General features: G+C 45.7%; 1 protein-coding gene across 1 annotated transcript; it reads right to left on the bottom strand.

The window, feature by feature from the left end:
- Positions 1 to 516: 516 nt before the first annotated feature.
- LOC133753348 (toll-like receptor 13) lies at positions 517 to 25420 on the bottom strand. Its single transcript, XM_062183888.1, has 2 exons — positions 25098 to 25420; positions 517 to 3725 (listed from the first exon to the last, which is right to left on the bottom strand). The coding sequence occupies exon 2, from the start codon at positions 3690 to 3692 to the stop codon at positions 774 to 776; it is 2919 nt and encodes a 972-aa protein (XP_062039872.1). The 5' UTR covers positions 3693 to 3725; positions 25098 to 25420; the 3' UTR covers positions 517 to 773.
- Positions 25421 to 27584: the final 2164 nt, after the last annotated feature.

Here is a 27584-nt window from a genome sequence, read left to right as displayed (position 1 = left end):
GTTACCCACTACACCACAGTGCCAGTCCCATTATATGTTCTTAGAAGGAAAACCATTCAATCTATACCTGCAGGAACTGCTTTGAATTAACTAGCTGAGCAATATTCTCAAGCACATATGAGGGTCCTCCTGGTCCCCAGAATTTCAGGTGACTGGTTGTCCCAAGCCCTCCTCTTAATAAAAATGCATGCCTTCCAGATATCTGATCCCCCAGTAGTTGCTGAAGCTTCCTCCGGGAGCCCCCTTCATTCCTTCAGTTGCCTAATGGATGTAACCCAAGTGGTCCTGGTTTTTTTTTTTTTTTTTTTTTTTTTTTTTTTTTTTTACAGGCAGAATGGATAGTGAGAGAGAGAGACAGAGAGAAAGGTCTTCCTTTTTGCCGTTGGTTCACCCTCCAATGGCCGCTGCGGCCGGCGCATCACGCTGATCCGAAGCCAGGAGCCAGGTGCTTCTCCTGGTCTCCCTTGCAGGTGCAGGGCCCAAGCACTTGGGCCATCCTCCACTGCCTTCCCGGGCCATAGCAGAGAGCTGGCCTGGAAGAGGGGCAACCGGGATAGAATCCGGCGCCCCAACCGGGACTAGAACCCGGTGTGCTGGCGCTGCAAGGTGGAGGATTAGCCTGTTAAGCCACGGCGCCGGCCAAGTTCCTGGGTTTTATGATCAGGAGCAATCGACGCCCTTCTGCCTGCAGAGAAGGTACCTTTAAGTCACACTCAGCCTCTACAGATCTTGGGCAACATTAGAAGCTGAATCTGAGGTCACAAAGCTTCCAGTCACTCGGCCACAATTAGTCGTGCATTGTCTTGCTCCACAGTTTTGTTGCCCAGTGCATTTCTAATGCGAGCCCAGAAGAGTGGCCTTTCATGGACATTGTCTGGCCAAGTGATAAAAGTCTGTCTGTTCACAAGTTTCCGGAGTCGGTGGTAATTGGACAACTTATAGTCGGGGATCTCTTCCAAGAAAATCAAGATAATAACATCTTCATGCTCGTAGAACATCTTGATGCTGGCCAGCTGTACTTCAAGCCGACACCATTCACTGTGCAAGTAGTGGTTACTGACCACACACAAAGTTTTCCGGCTGGTGTTGATGGCATTCTGGATGTTCTCAAAGATGTCCACACCTGGTTCAAAGTCCCGGTGATGGAGACAGAGCTTAAAGGTAGGCTGGCCACATTCTTCTAGGGCTGGAACAAGCTCTTTGTACACCCACAGCTCATCGGTGGCAGTGAAAGAAACAAAGGCATCATAGATGAACTCCTTCTCTGACCTGTGCCATTTAGCTACGTACCAGGCTCTAAATATGTACAGCCCATACCACAGGGATGAAGTTATCTTGGCACTGAACCATGAGAAGACCATGGTTGTGAGGACCACACTGAAGGAACAGAAGAAGTAGACCTTTCCCAGGTCAAAATTACACAAAGCATCATCAAAATCTATCAACAAACTCTGAGAATTTGGCTGCTGACAGGGGTAGCTCCGGAGGTAGGGGATATGGACATGAGCTGTGTTTGTTGACCAGTTCTTGAACCACAGATTGTCACAGTTGCACTGAAGTTTGTTCCCATAGAGATCAAAGTACATCAAAGACTTCAAATTTTCCAGATGGCTTTGATTAATGATGTTTAAGCTATTGAATCTTAAGGAGAAGACCTGAAGGCTTTCTAAGCCAGAGAACATGCCAGGAGTCAGCGATTCTAAGTTGTTGTTTTCAAGGCACAGTATCTTTAATTTCTTGAGTTTTTTGAATATGGAAGTATTTAAATAGAGACTTCTGTCTCCAGCTTTTGTTCCAGAGATATCCAGCCTTGTGAGGTTTATCAGGGGATCAAATTGCAGGTGGTCCAGGAATACCATGGGATTTTTCCCTAGGAGTAGCTCCTGCAGGCCAGCCAGCCCTTGGAAGAAGTTCACTGGAACAACCTGAAGTCCATGTGCTTGTCCTTCCAGGTTGAGTTGTTTCAAAGACTTGAGGTTCATAAATGGAGGAAATGTCAAGTTCCTTGTAGTTTCATATGTGATTTTATTAAAACTGAGATTCAAAACTTCCAGCCTTTCCAGGCCCAAGAAGAGGTCTTTATGAAAACCTGACAACCTGTTGCTTGTCAGGTCAAGATTAGAAAGGTAAGCAAGGCCAGAGAACGCTCTTGCCTCTATAGTTTCCAGGCGGTTCCGAGAGAGAATCAGAACTTGGAGCTTCTTCAGGGATTCAAAGGTTTTGTATTTTAGAGTTCGAAGATTGTTGCCTCCAAGATCTAAGCTCTCTAAGTTTGGAAGCTGGGTAAAGGAGTGTCTATCAATTGTCACTATCCAACAATAAGCCAAGTTGAGCTCCTTCAATGAATACAGCCCCTTGAAAGTCATATTATTGATTTCTGTGATGGGGTTTCGAGAGAGAAAGAGAGTCTGTAGGCTCTTCAAGGGAGAAAATGCAAAATCTGGAAGCCATTTAAACATGTTATGGCTCAGGTCTAGGGATGTCAAATTCTGGAGGGAACTCCAGGTCCTGTTACTGACAAAGGAAAGTTGGCACTTTTTAAGATTCAGCTTTTGGAGGCTGGGCATAGCCACAAACTCATTGCCATCGAGGCGACCCAGATCCTTGCTTTGGCTCAAGTCAAGGGACAAAAGTCTGGTGCAGTTGGCAAGATGCTTTATGCCCTCTGCATCAGTGGAGATTTTCTGAAAAGTCAAAGCCTCTAATAGGGGCAAGTTTCTGAGCAGGTGGCACACTGCATTCAAGTTTAAGTGATCACCTCTGAGCTCCCAGTTGCTGAGGTCCACTTCCCTTAGATTCTGCAGGTGTTCGGGTGGAAGCATTTCCAGCTTCACTATTGTTGCGCTTAGATTCAAGCTCTTCAACTGGGGCAGAGTTTGCACATACACACGCTGAATGACTTGATGGCTATTCCGGGAGACATCCAGAGTGGTCAGATTCGGCAGGGACAAAGCAGAGAAATTTAACTTCATTAGCTTGTTCCCCTGTAGGCTCAGATGGGTCAAGGAAAGCAATGTCCTGGGGCTTTGATCCAAGGAGATGATACTGTTGTTAGTAAGATCAAGATACTTCAGGCATGGAAGATGCTGGACTGCTTCAAGTACATTGGAAAAATTGGTAATAAAGTTTCGAGATAGGCTTAAATGTTTCAATTTGACAAGAGGGACAAAGGCGTCCTGGTGAATATGGGAAATTTTATTGTGGTTCAGGAGCAAGGTCTCCAAGTTGGAAAGGCCCTCAAATGAGTTGTTCACACTTTGAATCTTATTTTCTACTAAATTCAAAAGGGTCAAGTTTTCAAGTCCCCAAAAGGCCCTCTCACTAATCTTCCAAATGGAATTCCACTCCAGTCTCAAGTCCACCAGAGCAGACAAATTAGTGAAACTATGGGGAGGAAGGACCTGAATTTGGTTCTGTGTCAGATTGAGGTGAGTGGTATATCCAGGGATGTCACTAATGGCATCTGTCAAGTTAGTGATCTTCTTCCGAATGCAGAACACATGGCGAATGTCTAATGCATACTGTGTGCATTTACTGAACCCATATGGCTCTGCCAAAGACAGTAGAGAAAGCCCAATTAAAATGGGCCAGAGCTGCTGAGGAGGCAGGACACTCTCCACGCCCATCGTGTCAGTCCCAGGCCTCAGAATTACTGTAAGAAAAAAAAAACTCTTTGCATGGGTGAGGCTCATATTTGAAGGAATGGTCTTTCCATCTTGGCTTTTCTGCAAAGGAAAGAGAAAAAATCAGTATAAATTTCTCCCTCCTAGTACATATTTCTTAGCTGTCTTGATGGAAATAAGAAAAAAAAAAACTTTGTCCCAGAGGCAGGTGTTTGGCACAGGAGGTTAGGAGGCCACTTGGGACACCCAAATCCCATATCAGGGTGCCTGGATATGAGTCCTGGCTCCATTTATTTTTTTTTCTTTCTAAGATTTAGTTAGTTGGTTATTTGGAAGGCAGAGTGACAGAGAGGGAGGGAGAGAGAGAGAGATTAAGAGATATCTTCCACCTGTTGGTTCACTCCCCAGATGGCCTGAACAGCTGAGTCTGTGTCAGGTCAGACAGGAGCCCAGAACCCCATCCAGGTCTCCTATGTGGGTGGCAGGGCCCAAGTACTGGCTCCACTTCTGATCCAGCTTCCTGCTAATGCACACCCTGGGAAGGCTTCAAGATGATGGGTCAAATGCTTAAGCCCCGGCCGGCGGCGCCGTGGCTTAACAGGCTAATCCTCTGCCTTGCGGCGCTGGCACACCGGGTTCTAGTTCCGGTTGGGGCGCCGGATTCTATCCCGGTTGCCCCTCTTCCAGGCCAGCTCTCTGCTATGGCCCGGGAAGGCAGTGGAGGATGGCCCAAGTGCTTGGGCCCTGCACCCACATGGGAGATCGGGAGAAGTGCCTGGCTCCTGGCTTCGGATCAGTGCGGTGCGCCGGCCGCAGCGGCCATTGGAGGGTGAACCAACGGCAAAAAGGAAGACCTTTCTCTCTGTCTCTCTCTCACTATCCACTCTGCCTGTCAAAAAAAAATGCTTAGGCCCCAACCTCCCATGTGGGAAACCTGGATTGAGTTCCAGACTCCTGACTTCAGCCTGGCTCTGCATATGGGGAGTGAACTGGTAGGTGTACAATCCTTCTCTCTTTCTCTCTCCTTTTCAAATAAAAAAAAAAATTTTAAAGCTTTATCCTGAAGTTAACATCCAAAATAAATCCATTTCCAAAGCACTCCGTGTATCAGCAAAGACAACTTTCATTTCTCTTACAACCAAAATTATTAACACATGGAAGCTGGAAAGGCAATTGCACACTTGATTTTTTTTTTTTTACAGGCAGAGTGGACAGTGAGAGAGAGACAGAGAGAAAGGTCTTCCTTTTGCCGTTGGTTCACCCTCCAATGGCCGCTGCGGCCGGCACACCGCGCTGATCCGAAGTCAGGAGCCAGGTACTAATCCTGGTCTCCCATGGGGTGCAGGGCCCAAGCACTTGGGCCATCCTCCACTGCACTCCCTGGCCACAGCAGAGAGCTGGCCTGGAAGAGGGGCAACCGGGACAGGATCGGTGCCCCGACCGGGACTAGAACCCGTTGTGCCGGCGCCACAAGGCGGAGGATTAGCCTAGTGAGCCGCGGCGCCGGCCTACACTTGATTTAATAAGATAATTAAGAAGTTCCCCAGACCTCCTCTCACTCCTTATTATATCTCACTTGTTATTGGGGTTGATACCTGAAATTCTGCCACTAGAAACTTGGGGGTCTATGGATTTCAGTGTAGTTAAAAGATAATCATCCAGAGTGGGCATTCGGTTTAGCAATTAAGACAGCTGCCTGGGACCCATGTGATAGAAGCTGGGTTCAACCCCCAGCTCTGAATCCTAACTCCAGCTTCCTGCTAATGCATACCTTGTGAGGCAGTGGTGTTGGCTCACATAGTTGGGCCCATGCACCCATATGGGAGACCGGGAGGAAGCTCCTGGCTCTTGGTTTCAGCCTGGCACAGCCCTGGCTGTTGCAGCCATCTGGGGAGTGAACCAGCAGATGGGATCTCTCTCTCTCTTCTCTCTCTCTCTCTGCCTCACAAATAAATAAATAAATAAATAAAAATTTGAAAGAGAACTATCCATGGTAGGGGGAAAAATATCCAGCTTCACAGGTCACCTCCATCTTAACATGAATGAATACAGGAACCCTTGATTTAAAGTAGTTAATGTCACAACTTGTATTTGCATCTGTCAGGCAGGCAATACAGATGTTATCAGCACAGTATATGCCATTCATGGCAAGCAGAAAAACGACAACTACAATAAGCTTGGGTCTGTAGGTCACTTTCTAATGTGCGCTGCCCAAGGTTTCTCTAGTCTTGCCTCCCAATTTCAACCTTTCCCACAGTCACTTATGGTGACACAGTGAGAAGAACATCAGCTCAGGCTCCAATCCCGCGTCCTTTCACAGATTCATTACCCACCCCCATTTAAACAGAATCTATTTCCTTATCCATGCAAGGGGACAGTGTTACCTACACCCTCATAATGTGCTGATTCAGCAAGAGAACTTAAAATGCCCAGCTCGTGCTGCGCATGATCTGAAGCACAATAAAATCTTATTCTCTTCTTTGTCCCTTAATTCTAGTCTGACACCACCACACCATCTTTGTGTGGGTCTTCTAGACCTTATCACAGGAGCACTGGTAGCCACAAAGGAAGGACAAAAACAATACAGTTGAGGTAGGCTGTTTCTTTCTTTTGTATATATTCCCATAAGCACACAAAGATAAGTGATATATTTTCTAGCACTGGTTGCAATTTTAGAAATCACAAAAACAAATATCTTTTACAGAAACCATATGGGCACTGGATCAAGTCCCAGCTGCTCCATTTCTGATCCAGCCCTCTGCTATGGCCTGGGAAAGCAGTGTAAGATGGCCCAAGTCCTTGGGCCCCTGCACCCACGTGAGAAGACCCAGAGAAAGCTCCTGGCTTCAGATCGGTACAGCTCCAGCCGTTGCGGCCATCTGGGAGTGAACCAACAGATGAAGGACCTTTCTCTCTCTCTCTGCCTCTCCTCTCTCTGTGTAACTCTGACTTTCAAATAAATAAATCTTAAAAAAAATTCAGAATGTATTTCTTATCAAAAGATTTAGTGTACAAGCATAGCATTTAGTATTTCATTCAATATTAAGGCATTAGAAAAAGTTCATGAAAATGACTTTAAGGAATAAGTTGATTTTGGTGCAAAAATTTTTTTAACTCCATGCATAGTTTTTTAATAAGACACATTTTTCCATGAACTTTTTGAAGTCTCCTCATCTGGTACTTCTGGGCATTTTAGTTAAAAAATTGGCACCAGGCCTTCAGTTTACAATGTAATCCCTTATTTCCAAAAGCTGGTTTTATAAGAAATTAAGGTTTGGTCTACATCATTTCTTTTTTTTTTTTAAGATTTACTTTATTTATTTGAAAGACAGAGTTACAGAGAGAGGTAGAGACACAGAGAGAGGTCTTCCATCCGCTGGTTCACTCCCCAGATGGCAGCAAGGGCTGGAGCTGTGCTGATCTGAAGCCAGGAGCCAGGAGCTTCTTCCGGTCTTCCACGTGGGCCATTTTCCACTGCTTTCCCGGGCTATAGCAGAGAGCTGGATGGGAAGAGGAGCAGCCAGGACTAGAACCGGCGCCCATAAGGGATGCCAGCACTTCAGGCCAGGGCTTTAACCCACTGAGCCACATCACCGGCCCCTGTCTACATCATTTCAACCTGCAGCAGCTTCCCCCAAGTATTATGTGCCATGAATGGCCTAGATTGTAGATTCTTTACATTTTTGTTTTAATTTTTTTCCTACAGGTGCTGCCCACAGATCTAGAAAATTCAAGCAGCACAACGTGATACACAGTACAACAGTCTTGTTCTCACTCTAATCCTCCAATCCTGCTCCCCAGAAGTAACCACTCATCATTTTTTTCTGTGTCCATCCATACAGAAAATGTCTAAAATGTTCCTAAGGAAAGTACAGGAGCCTACTGGATGCCAGTGCTGGCAGAGGGGAGCCCCAGTAGGGGATAGAAAGGTACACAGAGTGAGAAGGTAGGAGATATCAGGGGGAAGGTAGGAGACATCAAAGACAAACTTCTTTCACCAAAAAAAGTACATAATTAAATATGTGGATGTTGTCTAGCACAAAGCTGCCACAGAAATTCTAAAGCTGCACTTCCCAAAATACCCAGAACTTGGCCTCTCCCTACACATTTAAGCAGGAAAATTTCTGAGAAGGGGAAAATACTGTCAGCAAATATGTGGGTACTTCAAAAAGTGTGGAAAAGGAAATTAAAAGATAAGTTTATTTTGATGCAAAAAATATTGTAAGCGATGCATATGAGGGCTCTTCAAAAAGTGATGGAATGTATATCATGGAAAGATTATGCATGGATTTCAAAATTTATTTGCACAAAGATAAATTTATTTTTCAATTCCATTTTCCATGAACTTTTTAAAAAAAGATTTTTATTGATTTATTTGAGAAGCAGAGTTGCAGAGGCAGAGGCAGAGAGCGAAAAGTCTTCCATCCACTGGTTCACTCCCCAAATGGCTGCTGCAGCTGGAACTGGGCCAATCTGAGGCTAGGAGTCAGGAGCTTCTCCCAGGTCTCCCATATGGGTGCAGGGGCCCAAGCACTTGGACCATCTTCTAATACTTTCTCAGGCCACAGCAGAGAGCTGGATAGGAAGTGGAACAACCCAGACCATAGCAAAGAGCTGGATAGGAAGTGGAGCAACCGGGACTCAAACCGGCACCAATATGGGATACTGGTGCTGCAGGCAGATGCTTAACCCACTACACTGCAGCGTCGACCCTGTCCATGAACTTTTTGAAGGACCCTTGTGTGGAACATACATGCTAATTTATTCAAAAGAAAACAGTTGGGTGTATTCTCCTTTAGCTACCAGATTCCATCCTGATCCTCTTCTGTCTAATATAGACTTCTATTTTAAATTTTTACCTATTTATTTTATTTGTTGGAAAGGCAGAGAGACAAACAGGTAGAGAAAGACCTCCCATCTGTTGATATACTGTCTTAATGCCCATAACAGCTGGGGTGAGCTAGGCCAAAGCCAGGAGCTGGGAACTAAATCCAGGTCTCCTATGTGGCTAGCATGAGTAGGGAGCTAGAATTTAGAACATAGCTGAGACTCAAGCCCATTCTCTCTCTCTCTCTCTCTCTCTCTTTCTCTCTCTCTCACACACACACACACTCTCTCTCTCTCTCTTTTGACAGGCAGAGTTAGACAGTGAGAGAGAGAGAGAGACAGAGAGAGAGAAAGGTCTTCCTTCTGTTGGTTCACCCCCCAAATGGCCGCTACCAGGAGCCAGGTGCTTCCTCCTGGTCTCCCATGTGAATGCAGGGCCCAAGCACTTGGGCCATCCTCCACTGCCCTCCCGGGCCACAGCAGAGAGCTGGACTGGAAGAGGGGCAACCAGGACAGAATCCGGCGCCCCAACCAGGACTAGAACCCGAGGTGCCGGCGCTGCAGGCAGAGGATTAGCCAAGTGAGCCGCGGCACCGGCCTCAAGCCCATACACTCTCACACAGGATGTGGGCATCTCAAGTGGTATATTTTTAAAAGATTTATTTATTTATTTATTTGAGAGGCAGAGTTACAGGCAGAGAGAGGGAGAGACAGAGAGAAATGTCTTCCATCTGCTGGTTCACTCCCCAAATGGCCACAATGGTCAGAACTGGATCTATCCGAAGCTAGGAGCTTCTCTGTGTCTCCCCTGTAGGTGCAGGGGCCCAAGCACTTGAGCCATCTTCCACTGCCTTCCAATGCCATAGCAGAGAGCAGAATTAGAAGAGTAGCAGCTGGGACTCAAACCGGTGCCCATACGGGATGCCGGCACTGCAGGCGGAGGCTTAGCCTGCTACACACTGGCCCCCCAAGAGGTATCTTAATTGCTACACTAAATGCCCACTCCCATTTACACTTCTGAGTCAACATTCCTCTCTGTGTCCTTTGCTGTGCATTGACCCATTGACATCCAGCCTTCTCCTTCCTAGTCCTTATCAGAATGCCCCTGCCAAAACTGACTTTCATTACAAAGTGGCCTACCCCACATAGGAGAGGGAGAAGCTGCATTTCTGTCCTCACAGGAGCCAAACCAACTGAATGACATTGCTCTGACTTACAAGGCTCCCCATGAAATGCCCACTGTAGAAGCTGCCAATCTTGGCAAGGGAGCCATTCAGAGAGCTACTCAACTAAGGCTTCCCAAAGCACGCACTGCTCTCCAAGTACTTACAGACAGGAACTAGTCCTAAAATTAGTACCAAAACATTAGCTCACCAAACTCCTTGGGATTTCTTTCTCTTAAGCCTTGATACTTCACTTCAGGTTAGGAAATTTTCATTGTAGACCAAAAACCCACTGCATTTACTTTTTAAATTAAACTTTTTTGAGATAATTATACATTCTCTTGCAGTTACAGGAACTAATATAGATGCCTTATACATCTTGCCTGGTTTCCCCCAATGTTAACATCTTGCTAAACAGTGTCATAACCACAGTATTGACCTAGATGTGATCCACCAATCTTGTTTAGGTTTCCCCAGTTTTACTTGTATCTTGTGTGTGTGTGTGTGAATTTGCTCTATAAAATCTGATTGCACATGCATCAAGGTATATTTGTATATCTACCACCACAGTCAAGATACAGAACAATTATATCACCACAAATAGCTATTAATTTGTTCTCACTTCTTTTTTTTAATTTTTAACCTAATTTTATTCATGCTTGCCTTGGATGGGGAATAGATCATTCAGTAAAAACATACAGTAAAAACAAAATGTCTTACCATGTACAACTTTTAAACTACAATAATGATGTACCTTAATTACTTCCATGCACACAAGTCTAACATTACAGTTTCTTTTTTAAAAATAAACACAATTAAGACTTCTAGGAGCATTTTATAATAAAGTAATTCCTAATTTTTCTTTGTAGATAGATCAAGCACCTCCAAAATACAAATTCCTATACACAGTGAGCACTTTAATTAAAACGAACAGTTAAGTAAATTAAGTACGTGGACAGCCGTAGGCCAAGCTGACATGTATTCACCTAGGTAGGCAACAAACCATAGTGCCAATGGAAAAAGTGGATTTGCAAATAAATTTTTTAAAACTAAGTTAACTTTTATAATTAAATACAGAAATATGATTTGCTAAAATAAATAAGATGTGATGTATTAACACTTGAGTGAATCCCAGAACGTTACGGAACGGTGAATGAGTCTCACTAGGAAGAGCTGACTACACTAACGCTGGCTAAGCAGAAGTGCAGACTGTGAAGCACTAGGGGGAGGGGCGTATGCTTTGCCACATACTCTTGTTACCTTGAGGTAGATAACACATGTGTACCAAATTCGGCATTCATTTTCAGTTGCTGCTGGTATCATGTGTTTAAGAAATGTGTACAGTATGAAAAACTTGAAAATACTCATGAATGAAAAATGTTTTAGGAAAAAATAGATATTTTCATGCAATTATGTACAGTCTCACTGTGTAAATTTCAAGGCAAGATTTGTTTCCTGTAAAACAGATCATTGTTTTATGAGAATGTTTTTTACTTGTCTTAGTGCATTTCTTTTGTCTCCTCCTGCATTGCATTATTTTGCTCTATTCTTTATTTTGTGTGCAAACGACATGCCAGTTAAAATGAAAGCTATCTCACATGTAGAAAAAAAGTCTGGATTTTAAAAACCAAGAACTAATAAAAATCCTTACTAAATGACACCATCTGATTCAAGTAAAAAAATGACTTAAACACTAGTAATAAAAAAAGACAAAACACATTTCATGAAGAATGCAGAGATATGTCTGCTGAGTGTTTTAGTTGAGATGTTTCAGAATGCTGCTGTAGGTTTTATGAGGAATCTGAGGGGAAGATTTCATGGCAGAAGGGGTCAATGTGGCCTGTATGGACTTTAGTGGTGACCCAACCAGGCTGTGAAACTGTGGGATGCCTACGGATTCAAGCTGTTTGTTAAACAGGAGCTCACCACTGTTGCTCAGAAATCCTTCCTCACTTGCTCTCTCCCCAAGCTTCCCCTCCTCTGCTGGCTCAGTTTCTAGCATTTCAGTACAAGGCTTCGAGCTGAGCCAAATTTGCCATTCCCTTTTCCTGTTTTTCTCGGCTTACCGACTTTGAGATCAAACTTTTCAATTCTAGTTGGGACACTGAGCTATTCAAGTCGTTTAATTTATCAACAACAGCAGTAGGCTCGTGTTGTGAACTAAGCTGAATAGTTCCTGCAATGAAGGAGTCAAAATCAAATCCCTGCTTCTTTTCCCTTTCCTTTTCAGCCAGTTGCTGTGACGCTTCCTCTAGAGCTATCTGGGCCTTCACTAATCCATTCCTTTCACATTTTGACTTGCCTTTCTTGTCAGATTCTTCTTTGCTCTGCTCTTTCCAATTGGAAAGATCTATCCAAACTAAGCTATACTGCCAACAAGGCTCAGTAGAGTCTACTCTCTTGTCACAGTCATTGTCTACAGCAGAAAAAACCAAGCCGTTGCCTCCACAACCCAGTGGTTTTAAGTCCATATACCTAGAGCCCAGATCAAAACCATGGATGTTCATGAGACTTTCAAATGTCTCTGCCATTTTGAAACCCTTACTATTGCCTTTTCCTTTCAAATTGTTGAACTTGTGTAAACAAGGAAGAAAACTGGCATCAAAAGGAAAGATCTTTCAAAAAGGGAGAAGAAAAATAATTATGCTTCCATAGCAAGATGGTTTCTTGATGTTCATTGCATATGGCAACCGGGCCTGTTGAGTTCCCCTTAGATTTAAAGCTCAAAAAGCTCTACTCATACTGAGAATTAAAAAGATTGCAGTACTCATAGTTCAAGAAAGGGGCAGCAAATCTGCAGACATCTAAAGAAAACACTCAAGAAACTCAAACGGAATGAAATGACATACTATGCACTCAGATTTACTGTGCTAAACGATTTAACATTTAACAAAAATGTGAATAAATATGCACACAACAGGCTTCTATGGACATTCTCCTCACAGTGCAGATACATTCAGTGTTGGACTGGTCCTGAGCAGCATCATTCTAAGGTGCTGGTAAGCACTATTTCCGTTTTGCTTCTTTTCTTCCTTTGTTGCTATATATTTCAACAGGAAGCCCTGGTGGCTGTTGGTTAACAGATGGCTTTTGTTAGTGATCAGGTGGCTCCAGCTCACCACAATCACAATCAAAGCTACCGTCCATCTTACTCCGATACAACGGGACTTCTCCGACTCATCGAGGGAGTGCGGGGCTCGCGGACAGCCCCCAGGGTCGGCTCAGGTCTCCGGCTGTGCTGGCGGCAGCGGCGTCTCGGAGGCTCTCGCTTTGCCGCAGTCGCCGCCATGTAACCCCGACCCGCGAGAGAGGGTGAGGGCAATTTGTTCTCACTTCTATAAATTTCCCATTTCAAGGATATTGGATAAGAGGATAGAATCTCTCCCCCCCATCTCTCTCTTTCTCTCCTCCCTGTAATTTTCAAATAAATAAAATAAATCTTTTAAAAAATACAATGTTGGATAAATGGAATCTGATGCAGCTCCCTGCTAATGAGCCTGGGAAGGCAGCGGAAGATGACTCAACTACTTGGACCCCTGCCAACCATGTGGGAGACCCTGATGGAGTTCCAAGCTCCTGGCTTAGTTCTGGCCCAGCCCTGGCTGTTGCAGATGGAAGATCTCTCTCTCTCTCCCCCCACCACACTCCCTTTCTCTCTGCCTCTCAAATATGTAAATAAAGCTTTAAAAAGAATAACATTTCAGGACATAAAGTGACTTGTCAAAGAAAAACCATGGCTTAGTGGGCATTTGGCCTGGTGGTTAAGATGCCAATTGGAGTGCCCACATCCCAAATCAAAGTGCCTGGGTTTGAGTCCCAACTCTTCCCAATTCCAGCTTCCTGCTAATGCAGACCCTGGGAGGCAGCTGATAATGACTCAAGTAGTTGAATCCTTTCACCCACATAGAAGAATTGGATTGAGTTCCTGGCTCCTGACTTTGGCCTGGCCAAGCCTGAGCTATAGCAAGTGTTTTGGGAATAAACCAGAGGACGAGAGATCTCTTTCTATCTCTTTGCCTCTCAATTACATATATACATACATCATTTTTGAAATTAAAAATTTTTTTCATGGTCATCTTTCTATTTGATTATTGTTTATAGCCCTTGCCTATATCCCAATAAGATGAGGATCTTTTTACTTGCTGAATTCTTTATGTGGTGGGGCATTAAGCCTTTGACTGTAATGTAATTTAAAAATATGTTCTCTTAAAAATGGAAGAATGAAAGAGAAAGAAAAAATTAAAAATAGAAAAAATATTTTTTAAAGATTTTTATTTATTTATTTGAGAGGTAGAGTTACAGGCAGAGGCAGAGAGAGAGAAAGAGATCTTCCATCCACTGATTCACTCCCCAGATGGCCACAACGGCCAGAACTGGGCTGATCCAAAGCCAGGAGCCAGGAGCTTCTTTCAGATCCCACATGTGGGTGCAGGAGTCCAAGCACTTGGGCCATCTTCCACTGCTACCTCAGACCATAGCAGAGAGCTGGATCAGAAGAGGAGCAGCTGGGACTACAACCATCATCCATATGAGATGCCAGTGCCGCCGGCAAAGGATTAATCTATTGCACCACAGCGCTGGCCCCGAAAAAATATTTTAAAAATAAAGAGCTAGGCCGGCGCCATGGCTTAACAGGCTAATCCTCCGCCTTGCGGTGTCGGCACACCGGGTTCTAGTCCCGGTTGCCCCTCTTCCAGGCCAGCTCTCTGCTGTGGCCCAGGAAGGCAGTGGAGGATGGCCCAAGTCCTTGGGCCCTGCACCCGCACGGGAGACCGGGAGAAGCACCTGGCTCCTGGTTTCAGATCAGCGCCGTGCGCCGGCCGCAGAGGCCATTGGAGGGTGAACCAACAGCAAAAAGGAAGACCTTTCTCTCTGTCTCTCTCTCACTATCCACTCTGCCTGTCAAAAAAATAAATAAACAAATAAAGAGCTAATTTTTTTTCACTTTATTTAAAAGGCAGAGAGACAGAGATTGCATTACCCACCAGCAGGAAGTTCCCTGTGGTCTTGGAGGAAAGCAGAACTGAACTGAGCGCCATGGAGGCAAACGGAAAGTGAAGGGGAAGAAGGGTTTTGTGCTGCTGAGGGTGGAGGTGGTGGCAGTGACCTCTTGACCATGCTGAGGGCTAGAACCATGTTTGAATTCCTGGACCATTTCAGGAAAACCCAAGATAGGGGCAGAAAGCTACTGTGCAGTTCACTGGGGTCTAGAATTACTTGTGCAACAAGAATTGGTAGCAAATGGGGGTGAAAGGGATGGGTGGTAGGGTGGATTGCAAAGGGGAGCTGTAAATCACCAAGATCCGGAAGGGCTGACTTTAAGGAACATGCCAGAGGCTGATCCAGAAAACTGCAATGTACTTAGGTCCCAATCACTCGGGAGCTTTGAGAGCAGATGGGGCTTTGGACACTCTGGGTCTTTCCCAGTGACTTTTCGGTTGGGAAGTGAGACGTGGAAAGTGGCACTTGGACAGAATATGGTACAGGCTACCACTAACTTTGATTCTGTGGATGAGATTAGAAGACAGTTTGAGGAAGATGAAGCCTGAAATTCCACCAAGAAGTATCTAGGCTGATTGCCACCCACGTTTTCCTTTCCTAACAGAGACCAAGAGTTTCTTCTTATCCTAGCCCTAAATATAACCCCTGAGCTTCACTGCCAATCTAGCCTTAAAAAGTAATTATAGAGTCTCAGATCTGGAAGGGAACTCCAAAGGTCATCAGGATGTTGAAGAAGGCCCATTCCAAATAAAGGCAGGAAGAGAAGTCTGCATATAGAATGAATATAATGAATAGAAATGTTTGTGGGGCTGGCATTGTGACATAGTGGGTAAAGCCATGGCCTGCAGTGCCAGCATCCCAGATGGGTACTGGTTCGAATCCTGGCTGCTCCATTTATGATCCAGCTTCCTGCTAATGTTCCTGAGAAAACAGTGGAGGATGGCCCAAGTGTTTGGGCCCCTGAACCCACATGAAAGACCCAAATAAAGTTCCTGGCTCCTGGCTTCAACCTGGCCCAGCCTGGGCCATTGCAGCCATTTGGGGAGTGAACCAGTGGATGGAAGATATTTCTCTCTCTCTCTCTCTCTCTCTCTCACTGTCTCTCCTTCCATCTCCCTATAACTCTGCCTTTCAAATAAATAAAATAAAATAAAATAAAAAGAAACATTTGAGTACTGATTCCTCCAGGTTCTGATCTTCCAGCCTTTATTCTCTGCAACTTAAAACTATGATGTTTTATTTGACTGTTCTATTACTACACCCCAATAAGCTCATCTTTTAATTACATTTTCCACAAACCTTTTGAAATCTCCTTGATATGAATAAACAAAATGTTATGAGTTGAAGTCTCCAAGCTTAAACAACATTCAAAGATATTTAAAGGCTCTATAAGTATAATTTTGAAAATGTTTACTGCTGGTTATCTTTGAGAAATTATAAAGAACTAAATATTTTAGTTCAGTGGATCAACAATGTTATAAAGTTGCTCAAACAGCTAATATAATCTTGGATTAAATTAATGAAATATTTTCCCCCTGCACTAGAATTGTTCTGTTCACCATATAGCCGGGGCAGCCAGGACTGGGCTAGGCCGAAATCAAGAGCCAGGAGCTTCTTCCAGGTCTCCCACGTGAATGCAGAGGCCCAAGGACTTGGGCCATTTTCCACTGCTTTCCCAGGCCATAGCAGAGAGCTGGATTAGAAGAGGAGCACCCATATGGGATGCCAGCACTGCAGGAGGAGGCTTTTACCCACTGAGCCAGAGCACTGGCCCGGGCCATCTTTCACTGCTATTCCAGGTGTGTTAGCAGAGTGCTGGATCAGAAGTGGAGCAGCTGGGAGTCGAACTGGCACCCATATGGAATACCGGCACTGGAGGTGGTGGCTTTACCTTCTATGCTGTCCCCAGGGACCATATCTTCTTTATCTTGAATATATGAGGGTGTTTCAAAAAGTTTATGGAACAAAATGGGCTGGTGTTGTGTTTACAGTGTGTTAAGTCACCACCTGCGACTCCAGCATCCCATGTGGGCACCAGTTTGTGTCTCGGCTGCTCCACTTCTAATGCAGCTCCATGCTAATGGGCTGGGAAAAGCAGCAGAAGATGGCTGAAGTACTTGGGCCCAAGTACTTGAAGCTCCTGGTTCCTGCCTTTGGCCGGGCCCAGTGTTGGCTGTTGCAGCCATTTGGGGAGGGAGCCAGTAGGTGAAAGATCTCTCTCTCTCTCTCTCTCTCTCTCTCTCTCTCTCTCTGTCTCTCCCCTTCTCTCTAACTCTGACTTTCAAAATAAATAAATAAATCTTTTTTAAAAGTTTATGGAAAATGGAAATAGGATATAAGTTTATTTGATAAGATGCCAAAAAAAATCTTGAAATCATGAAAGGATCTTCCAAGAGTTCATGGGAAGTGTGTATTATGAAAAAACTATGCATATATTTCAATTTTTTTACCCAAATAATCTTATCTTTTAATTCTGTTTTTCCACCAACTCTTTGAAGTACCAGATAGGGTGGTCAGAACATAATACAACCTCAGCAAAAATAATACAAGTTCAGCAAACACGAGCTGAGTTGATTTTGCTCTCCAGCTCACTTTATGGATAAACTTAACCAGAGATGGGCCATATAGGAATGATCTGTCTTTGAGCTACCAAGCTGTCAACACTGAGAATCTGCAAACGTTGCATGAAGGATATAGAGGGGAATTCCTGTATTGCTGGGAAGGTTGGACCACAAGTTCCTTAAGGGCCCTTCCAACTCTGAGTCTATGGCTTTGTTTTTCAATTTTAAATTGGTTTTTTGGGGCCGGCGCTGTGGCGTAGTAGGTAAAGCCACCACCTGCAGTGCCACCATCCCATATGGGCACCGGTTCAAGTCTCGGCTGCTCCACTTCCGATCCAGCTCTCTGCTATGGCCTGGGAAAGCAGTAGAAAATGACCCAAGTCCTTGGGCCCTTGCACCCATGTAGGAGACCTGGAAGAAGCTCCTGGCTCCTGGCTCCTGGCCTCAGATTGGCAGAGCTCCAGCTGTTGCGGCCAGTTGGGAAGTGAACCAGCAGATGGAAGACTTCTCTTTCTCTCTGCCTCTCCTCTCTCTAACTCTGACTTTCAAATAAATAATAAAATAAATCTTTAAAAAGTTGGTTTTTGCCACTTCCTTCCTTCCTTATTTTAAATGGCAGAGAGACAGAGATAGGCAGACAGAGAGAGTGAAAGGGAGGGAGGGAAAGAGAAAGAGAGAGAGAGAGAGAGAGAGAGAGAGAGAGAGAAATGAGAATATCCTTCATCCACTAGCTCACTTCATAAAAGCCCCTAACAGCCAAGGCTGGGCCAGGCCGAAGTCAGGAGCGCAAATCTCAATTGTAGTCTCTCATGCGGGTGGCAAGGCCCCAGGTGTTTGAGCCATTATCTACTGCCTCCCAGGATGCACATTATCAGGAAGCTGGAATCCTGAGCAGAGCCAAGACTTGAACACAGGCTCTCCAACACCAAGCAGTATCTTAACCAATGGGCCAACAAACACCCAGCCCTATGGATTTTGTAGTCTGCTTGTACTCCCAAAAGATGGCACAGTATGGTGGCTGCAAGTATGGAATCTGGATCCAGATGGCCAAGGTTGAACTTGTGACCCTGCCGCCTGTTAACTTTATGGCCTGGGATAAATACTTGACCTCTCAGAGCTTCAATGTCTTCGTCTGTAAAATGGAGATAATAATTTGTCTTAATCCATTTTGTGTGGGTAATAATAATACCACAGACTGGGTTGATTATAAAAAGGATTATCTGGGCTCACAGTTCTGCTCCTAGGTCCAGGGGCTACATCTGGTAATGGCCTTCTTGCTGGTAAAGTCTTGAATTTTGAAAAGTTTGACCCTAAGGATAGCTCAAAGGAAGGCTGATTTCCGAAGTCCAGTATAAACTGTCCCTGATAATGTGACCCTACACCGTGCTTGCTTTTAGGAGGCTTCTCCATGGATTTTTTTCCTTTGCCAGTCTGAAATGTCAGGATCCTATCTCAGAACCCTTGAATGGTGGGAACATGCTAGCCACTTTCTCATCTGTTGGTCAATGCTGGCGACGCTGCACTAAGGAGGGACTCTCTCAGCTTTTGGACCTAAGGCACACTTGTTGGTTTAGCAGACATTTGCGAAGCCAGTCCCAGCTTCAGTGAGTCATCCACAGCAAATCATATATTTTCTTTTTTTATAGAAAACTTTTATTTAATAAATATAAATTTCAAAAATACAAATTTTGGATTATAGTGATTTTTCCCCCCATAACCACCCCCCCACCTGCAAACCATCCCATCTCCTACTTTCTCTCCCACCCCATTATTCATTAAGATTCATTTTTAATTATTTCCATGCATCTGTAGCCCCATCAGTAATAGCTCCCTTCAGCCTGCCTGCCTAAGGATCAAATGCAGTTATGGAAGTACACAGTCTTGCATTTAATGCTACTGTATTTACCTGTGTTCAACATGCATGGTCCCCAAGTGCACATGAACATGACCCCATATTTATGCACATTTATTATGATAGGAAACCAAGTGATGAAATGATAGATTGGCTTAACTGCAAGCAGAAGTTCACATTATTTCACTGATGGTCCAGAATTCAGTATTTACATGAATTAAATAATTATTGCCATGAAAAGCCACTTTTAACATAAGTATTATAAAAAGTTGAAATTCCTGGGGCTGGCGCTGTGGCTTAGTGGGTAAAGCTGCTGCTTGCAGTGCCGCCATCCCATATGGGTACCAGTTCAAGTCTCGGCTGCTCCACTTCCGCTCCAGCTCTCTGCTATGGCCTGGGATAGCAGTGATAGATGACCCAAGCACTTGGGCCCCTGCACCCACGTGGGAGACTCGGAAGAAGCTCCTGGCTCCTGGCTTTGGATCGGCCTAGCGCTGGCCATTGTGGCCAATTGGGGAGTGAACCAGCAGATGGAAGACCTTTCTTTCTCTCTGCCTTTCCTTCTCTCTGTGTAACTCTGACTTTCAAATAACTAAATAGATCTTAAAAAAAGAAATTTCTCCCTCCAAAAAAAAATGTACCCATGTAATGGAGCTGGTTTTGCTGTCGTATATACCTTGGCATCATATATGTATATGTATAGAAGTGTATATGGCATCATATACACCTTGGCAAATGTGAGTAGCCCCCCTCACTGGTCTTTTCCTCATCCCTGCCTGCCTCCTCCACACTTTAGATGATGACAAGCACTCGTCCCGCTTCTAAAATGGGGAAGTGAAAGCAAAAGTAGTCCCTAGCCCAAACTCATAAACTGTGTGTCTAGTGGAACCTAGAACAAATAGGAGATGATGAAATAAGAGAAAGAACTAGAGATGACTGTACTAGATGACTAGTACAGAAGGTTCAGGGGTCCCACTGTCCTTCATGCACTGTTTCTGCAGCGTCTCTACTTCCAACCTCTTCACAGAGGAGGCCAACTGCTTCTTTTAGATCTTTCGGAGAGGACAGAAAGCAGTTCTAACAGCTGGATTCCAGCATCTCTACCAAGAAGCACAGTTGTCACTCTACCTAGACCTCAGTTCCATCACAGAGGCAGGCCCTGAGCCAGGAAATGCCATCTAATCCTACAACTCCATCCTGTAACTCTGACAAGGGAATGGAAGGCCCATGACAAAGACAACACACTCCCAAGTAACTTGCCCTTAAGAAGAGAATGAGGCAGGGCCGGCTCTGTGGTGTAGTGGGTAAAGCCGCCACCTGCAGTGCCACCATCCCATATGGGCACAGGTTAGCATGCCAGCTGCTCCACTTCTGATCCAGCTTTCTGCTATGGCCTGGGAAAGCAGTAGAAGATGGCCCAAGTCCTTGGGCCCCTGCACCCGTGTGGGAGACCTGGAAGAAGCTCCTGGCTCCTAGCTTCAGATCAGCCCAGCTCCAGCCCTTGTGGACATTTGGGGAATGAATCAGTGGATGGAAGACCTCTCTCTTTGTTTCTCCCTCTGTCTGTAATTCTGGCTCTCAAATAAATCAATAAATCTTTAAGGGGGGGGGGGGCTGCGTCGTGGCTCACTTGTTTAATCCTCCGCCTGCGGCGCCAGCATCCCATATGGGCGCTGGATTCTATCCCGGTTGCCCCTCTTCCAGGCCAGCTCTCTGCTATGGCCCGGAAAGGCAGTGGAGGATGGCCCAAGTGCTTTGGCCCTGCACCCACATGGGAGACCAGGAAGAAGCACCTGGCTCCTGGCTTCGGATTGGCGTAGCTCTGGCCGTAGCGGCCTTTTGGGGGGTGAAGCAACGGAAGGAAGACCTTTCTCTCTTTCGCACTAACTCTATCTGCGCGCGCGAGATAGAGAGAGAGAGAGAGAGAGAGAGAGAGGAGAAGGAGGGAGAGGGAGGGAGGAGAGAGACAGAGAGAGAGAGAGAGAGGGAGAGAGGGAGGGAGAGAGAGAGAGAGAGAGGGAGAGAGGGAGAGGGGAGAGGGGAGAGAGGGAGAGGGGAGAGAGGGAGAGAGTAACTCAGTCCTCAAACATTAGCATGGGTCAGAATCACCTGGAAGGCTGCTGTAGTTTAGGGAACTTACCCTTGACCCCCTCTCTAGACCAAGTGAATCTAAAGCTCTGGGAGTTCGGCCCAGAAATTCATGGCTTAACAAGCCTCCCAGGTGAACACATTTCATGTATTTCATATACACAGATTTAGGAGCATACTGATACTTCCCACCCTCTCCTCCCTCCCGCTTGCACTCCCACCCTCCCTCCTCCACCCTTTCTTATTCTTTCTTCAGCCTTGATTTCTTCCTTCCTTCCTTCCTTCCTTCCTTCCTTCCTTCCTTCCTTCCTTCCTTCCTTCCTTCCTTTCTTTTTTGAAAGGCAGAGTGGACAGGGAGACAGAGACAGAGAGAAAGGTCTTCCTTTTTGCCGTTGGTTCACCCTCCAATGGCCGCTGCAGCCGGCGCACCGCGCTGATCCGAAGCCAGGAGCCAGGTGCTTCTCCTGGTCTCCCATGCGGGTGCAGGGCCCAAGGACTTGGGCCGTCCTCCACTGTACTCCCGGGCCATAGCAAAGAGCTTGCCTGGAAGAGGGGCAACCAGGACAGAATCAGGCACCCCAAATGGGACAAGAACCCGGTGTGCTGGCGCCACAGGTTGAGGATTAGCCTAGTAAGCCGCGGCGCCGGCCCAGCCTTGATTTCTAACAACCCCATGGCCTCCCCCTCAGTTGGCCCCTGCACCAAATTACTGCTGAGGAGATCAGAACTAGCCCAGTTATCAAGTCACCCTCTACTTGGCACAACACTACAGAAACAATTAGTGCACAACCCTTCCAAGGTTACCAAGACTAAGCAGAAGAACACACACACGCACACACACACACACTTCTAGCCTCTACTTGATAATATCACCTCTACTTGATAATGTCAATTTTCCTCTCAACCCTGGGACCTCTACAACTCCTGGTCTCTGATGGGCAGGGCTGGCCTAGCCAGGAACAGCAGTCTTTCATCTTGGTGTTTTCTAGGGCCTGCCTAATACAGATTGCACATGTCCATCACCAGCCAAATCAATCATTTTCTGTTTGGAAATAAGCTGACCTCTGAGAACAAAAGCCTAATCTTGCCACAATTACAAGGGTCACCATTCCTCAGGACAATGCCTGGCTTTCTTCTCAGGGGCCAATGATTCCAGTGCGGTTACTCACACCCTTCAAAGAACATTCCTGAAAGCGGAAGGGACCACAGGACTGCAGGAAGCTGAAAATGTGGGAGAGGAGACCTAGTGTTTTTAAAAAGCAGAGCTTCCTGACTCATTCTAATTGATGACTCACACTTGTGAGAAGTACAACACTCCTTCAAACACTGCCCACTCCATCTGTGAAAAGGCACTGTGAGAGACTCAGTTGAAACGGTGCTGTAAATTCAAATATAAATCACTATTTAATACTATTCTTAAGGCATGTGTTTGGCACAGTGGTTGACACCTCTTGGGATACCTGCACCCCATATTGGAGCTCCTGGATTCAAGCCCAATTCCAGCTGCCTGTTAATGCAGCAGGTGCTGATGGGTCAAATGCATGCAGATTGAGTTTTGCACTCTTGGCTTTGGTCTGGCCTAGCCCCAGCTGTTGTATTTAGGGAATGAACCTGGAGATGGAAGATATCTCTGCCTGTCTGTCTTTCTCTCTCTGTCCTTCAAATAAAAGAATGACATCATATTTAAAAATGAATACATATTTTAGGCTTTCTCTATGGAGTTGAGCAGAGTGAATGTTTCCATTACACACTTGGAAGGCTCTTGACAATGCTGTTATTTGAACATTGGGGTGGACATGCAGGAGATGAGAGGGAAAGCCATCCAGAGTCCATGCTCTCATCTACAATGGTCTGTGGGCCTTGATGCCCAGAAAGAATATACCTCAGACTTGCTTAGCACTTTACAACTTACAGTCCTTCACATGATTCTCCATGATGAGAGGAGGCCCAGGTAGCTTGAGCTAGCATTGAACTAGCAAGTGGTATATGTGACTGAAAGTCAAATTCAGCCCCGGTGACCTCAAATCCTGTGCCACAGCCATTCATCAGAGGCAGTGCAAACAGACCCTGATGCTTACTCCCTAAAGGCTACTGTAGGGACCCTGGGTAAAGTGGGCCCAGAGTTCTGTTTGGAATTCTACTTTTTCCTTCTAGTTACTTGTTCTTGGTACATCTGAGGTTGGTGAAAGAACCACTGCAGTGGTCAAAATGAAATGAATTAACTCTATGGGGTGGGCATTTGGCCAAGCAATTAAGATGCCAGTTAAGATCTCTTGTCCTGGGGCTGTATCATGGCATACCTAAGGTTAAGCCACCACCTGAGACACCCACAACCTATATGGGTACTGGTTCAATTCCTGGCTGCTCCACTTCTAATCCAGTTCCCTGTTAATGTGCCTGGGAAAGCAGCAGAGGATGGCCCAAGTGCTTGGGACCCTGCAAACCACGTTGGGAGACCCCAGATGAAGCTCTTGGCTTTAGTGTGGCCCAAGCCCCAGTTGTTGCAACCATTTGGGAACTGAAAGAGGGCATGGAAGATCTTTCTCTTCGTAACTCTGCCTTTCAAATAAAATAAATACATTTTTAAAAAGATCCTGGGGTCAGTGCTATGGCATAGTAGGCTAAGCTTCTGCCTGCTGTGCCAACACCCCATATGGTCGCCGGTTCATGTCCGGCTGCTCCTCTTCCCATCCAGCTCTCTGGTATGGCCTGGGAAAGCAGAAGATGGCCCAAGTACTTGGGCCCCTGCACCCATGCAGGAGACCCGAAAGAAACTCCTGGCTCTTGGCTTCAGATCGGCGCAGCTCCAGCCCTTGTGGCCATTTGGGGAGTGAACCAGAGGATGGAATCTCTCTCTCTCTCTCTCTCTCTCTCTCTCTCTCTCTCTCCTCCCCTTTCTGTCTATAAATCTACCTTTCAAATAAACAAATAAAACCTTTTAAAAAAAGATCATTATCCCATGTCATGATACCTGGGTTCGATACTTGGCTCCAGCTCCTGACTTCAGTTTCTTTCTGGGAAGCAACAGTGATGTCTCAAGTACTTGGGCCCCTACCACTTACATGAGAGACCTGGATAGAATTTCTGGCTCCTGGCTTCAGGCTGGCCCAAATCTAGTCATTTTAGGCCTTCAGTGGTAAACCAATGGATGGAAGCCGCCCCCCCCCTTCTCTCTATCTCTCCCTCTCTCATAAATTAAATAAATAAAAATAAATATCCGCTTGAAAAATGAACATTTAATCTTTCTTATGGTACTTAGTTCATTAGAATTAGCATGAAAGTATGTTTTTAGGAGTTGGTGTTGTAGCATAATGGGTTAAGCTGCCACCTGCAACAATGGCATCGCATATGGATGCTCCACTTTTGATACAGCTCCCTGCTAATGCACCTGGGAAGGTAGCAGAAGATGGCCCAAGTGTTTGGGCCACAGCAACCATGTGGGAGACCCAGAGGAATCTCCTGGCTTTGGCCCACCCAGCCCTGGCCACTGCAGCCATTTGAGGAGTGAACCAGAGGATGGAAACTCTCTCTCTCTCTCTCTCTCTCTCTCTCTCTCTCTCTCTCTGCCTCACTGTAACTCTGCCTTTCAAATAAATAAAATAAATTTTAAAGTACATTTTAAAGCATTGTAATAACTTGCACAGCAGATTCTGACAAGTAGTTACAGCAGCACAATTTATAGGATGTACATGGGGAACCCAAATTCTGAACAGCTGCTGAAGCCATTGGGTATGAATGAAGAGGTAGAAGCAGCAGGGAGCAGGGGGGCTTGTGGGTATGAAAATAAATGCTAGTCCACTTCCACAAAATGCCACTGTCCATGGAAGAATTTCTGGAGCGAGTTACTTTGAAGAAGAAGTACTTTTCTTGATCCCTCAGTCTCTAGTAATGCTACCTAGCTCTTGGTGCTATCCTAGGAAACTCATGTCTTTTCCAGAATTCCTTATACATTGTGGGACTGCTGTCAAGGAAAACAACATACCTTTGAGTAGCTCTTAGTACGTGTTCCTTTCGTTCGTCTTTCTGTAGCCAGATTTTCTTTCAAATGAGGACCTTCTCTTGTGGGAATCTTCAAAACCTCAAGATAATTTCGCAAAGCTCTTACGACATGGGTCCAAAAGCATAAAGCATTTTGTTCCTCTTCAGACTTCGTCTTTTACTGTGTGTGCCAGGGAGATTTTTCAAAAGTGCCCAAATCCTGCTTGCTGCATTTCTGATGAGCAGATTTCACCGTCTGCCCACCACAACTTCCTCCAGATGTCTTACTCTCTGAGAGCTCTTGAGCTGCTTAGCTGCTTAAAGCTCTGTGTTCGGAGCAGTTCCAGCCGGCATGCCCAGAATTGCACGTGTGGCATGGTGGAGAGAGGCCTCTTTCCCCCTCTTTTCTTCCTAGAATGAGTGTACTTCCTCTTTGTCAAGCCTTGTGATCAGGCCATGTGACTCTGCTTCCTTCTGCCCTGATCCCTTCCTTCTACCTCGGACTTGGCTGCCTGTTTGAAGAAATGCCCCATGTTACCTGGCCTTTACTTTGGTGTAGGGTACAGAATTTGTTCTTTCTCTTACAATGATGGGCAAGAGAAGCTTGTGAGGAGACTGGATCCTGAAGCTACCACGATATCAACAACTGATTTGAGGAGACTAGCAGAGGCCAGAAAGAAGAAACACCCAGAAAAACCCTTTTACAGGGTAGCCCTTAGCAGAACTAAGACATTTCTAGCTAGACTGTGGTGATTTAACCTTTGTACCCTCCGCTCTCCATAGTTCTAAGAGCAACAGGGCCCAAGGTTGCCTGCCTCCTGCTAGTGTGTCACACTCCAGAGCTGGGGGAGTGCCTTTTCCTTTGATAGCACAGGACTCCCACTTTTAAGCATTGAAACCACAAGGAGAGACGTATCTCTGTAGCAATGCCCTCTCTGGTGGTGGCGGTGGCAGGGAATACTCACCACTTTCTCAACACTCTCATACTATATATCCTCCCTGGTTTTATAATAACAGTTAAAGGCAAAAATCCTAGTGCATTTATGATGTGTCAGGCACTATAATAAGTGCTGTATATGTATGTATGACAAACCACTCTAAGTAGTGTCCCAATTTTTATTTTTATTTTTTAACTTGTATTAGTGGACTTGGGCTATTTTATTCCAAATAATGTCACTTCTTTGTAAAAATTTGATTATTTATTTTATTTATATCAGAGAGAGAGAGAGAGAGAGAGAGAGAGACTGTAACAGAGAGGCAGACAAAGGTCTATGTGATGGCTCACTCCCCAAGTATCTGCAACAGCCAGGGCAGGGCCAGACTAAAGCCACGAGCCAGGAGCTTCATCCTGGTCTCCCACATGGGTGGCAGGGACTGAAGTACTTGAGCCAGCATCTGCTGCTTTTCTGTGGTGTACAGTAGCAAGAAGCTGGATGGGAAGCAGAGCCAGAAGTTGAACCAAGGCATTCCAATATGGGATATGGGGGTCAGAAGCAGCAAATTAACCTCTGTGCCAAATGCCCACCCAACCCCAGTTTTTAGATGAGAAAACAGAGGCACAGAATGATGAAATAAGTAGCCCAAGGTCACTCAACCAGCAAAGAGCATGGCTGCCATGGCATATTCTGTTCACCCGGGATCCTTTGGGGCTTCTCTTTATCCAGCCTTCTTTCTGCTGGTGGATTGGTAGTGCCTTCTCCTTAGGATCCTGAATCTCTCTTAGTCAGGGCACTGCCAGCTCTTCTGAAAATTCTGGATATGCTGTGAGGTTTATGCTTTTTTAAAAATAAACACGAAGTGCCAGCACTGTGGCATAGAGGCCTAAGCCTCCTGCGGTGCTGGCATCCCATGTGGGCGCCAGTTCGTGTTCCAGCTGTTCCTCTTCTGATCCAGCTCCCTGCTACGGCCTAGGAAAGCAGTAGAAGCCCAAGTGCTTTGGCCCCTGCACTTACGTGGGAGACCTGGAGAAAGCTCCTGGCTCCTGGCTCTTGGCTTCGGATAGGCTCAGCTCTAGCCATTTTGGGGAGTATGAAAGACCTCTCTGTTTCTCCCTCTCTCTCTCTGTAACTCTACTTCTCAAATAAATTAAATATTTTTTTGGGAGCTGGCACTGTAGCTTAGTGAGCTAAGCCTCTGCTTGCAGCACCAGCATCTCATATGGGTGCCCGTTCAAGTCCTGGCTGCACAGAAAAGGAAAAGCAGAGAGAGAGAGAGAGAGAGGTCTTCCATCCACTGGTTCACTCCCCAAATGGCTGCAATGGACGGAGCTGCGCCGATCCGAAGCCAGGAGCCAGTAGCTTCCTCCAGGTCTCCCAATGCGGGTGCAGGGCCCAAGCACTTTAGCCATCCTCCACTGCCTTCCCGGGCCACAGCAGAGAGCTGGACTGGAAGAGAAGAAACCGGAACTAGAACCCGGGGCCCATATGGGATTCCGGCGCCACAACAGGCAGGGGATTAGCCAAGTGAGCCACGGCACCGGCCCTAAGGTACA

This window comes from Lepus europaeus, chromosome X (genome assembly GCF_033115175.1).
Source record: "Lepus europaeus isolate LE1 chromosome X, mLepTim1.pri, whole genome shotgun sequence".
Classification (NCBI taxonomy): domain Eukaryota; kingdom Metazoa; phylum Chordata; class Mammalia; order Lagomorpha; family Leporidae; genus Lepus; species Lepus europaeus.
The sequence above is the reverse complement of the archived record's forward strand: the minus strand, read 5'-3'. Positions and strand labels throughout refer to the sequence as shown.

Excerpts from the sequence above, each read along its gene's own strand:
- LOC133753348 (XM_062183888.1), bottom strand. The coding sequence starts at position 3,692 with ATGAGCCTCACCCATGCAAAGAGTTTTTTTTTTCTTACAGTAATTCTG.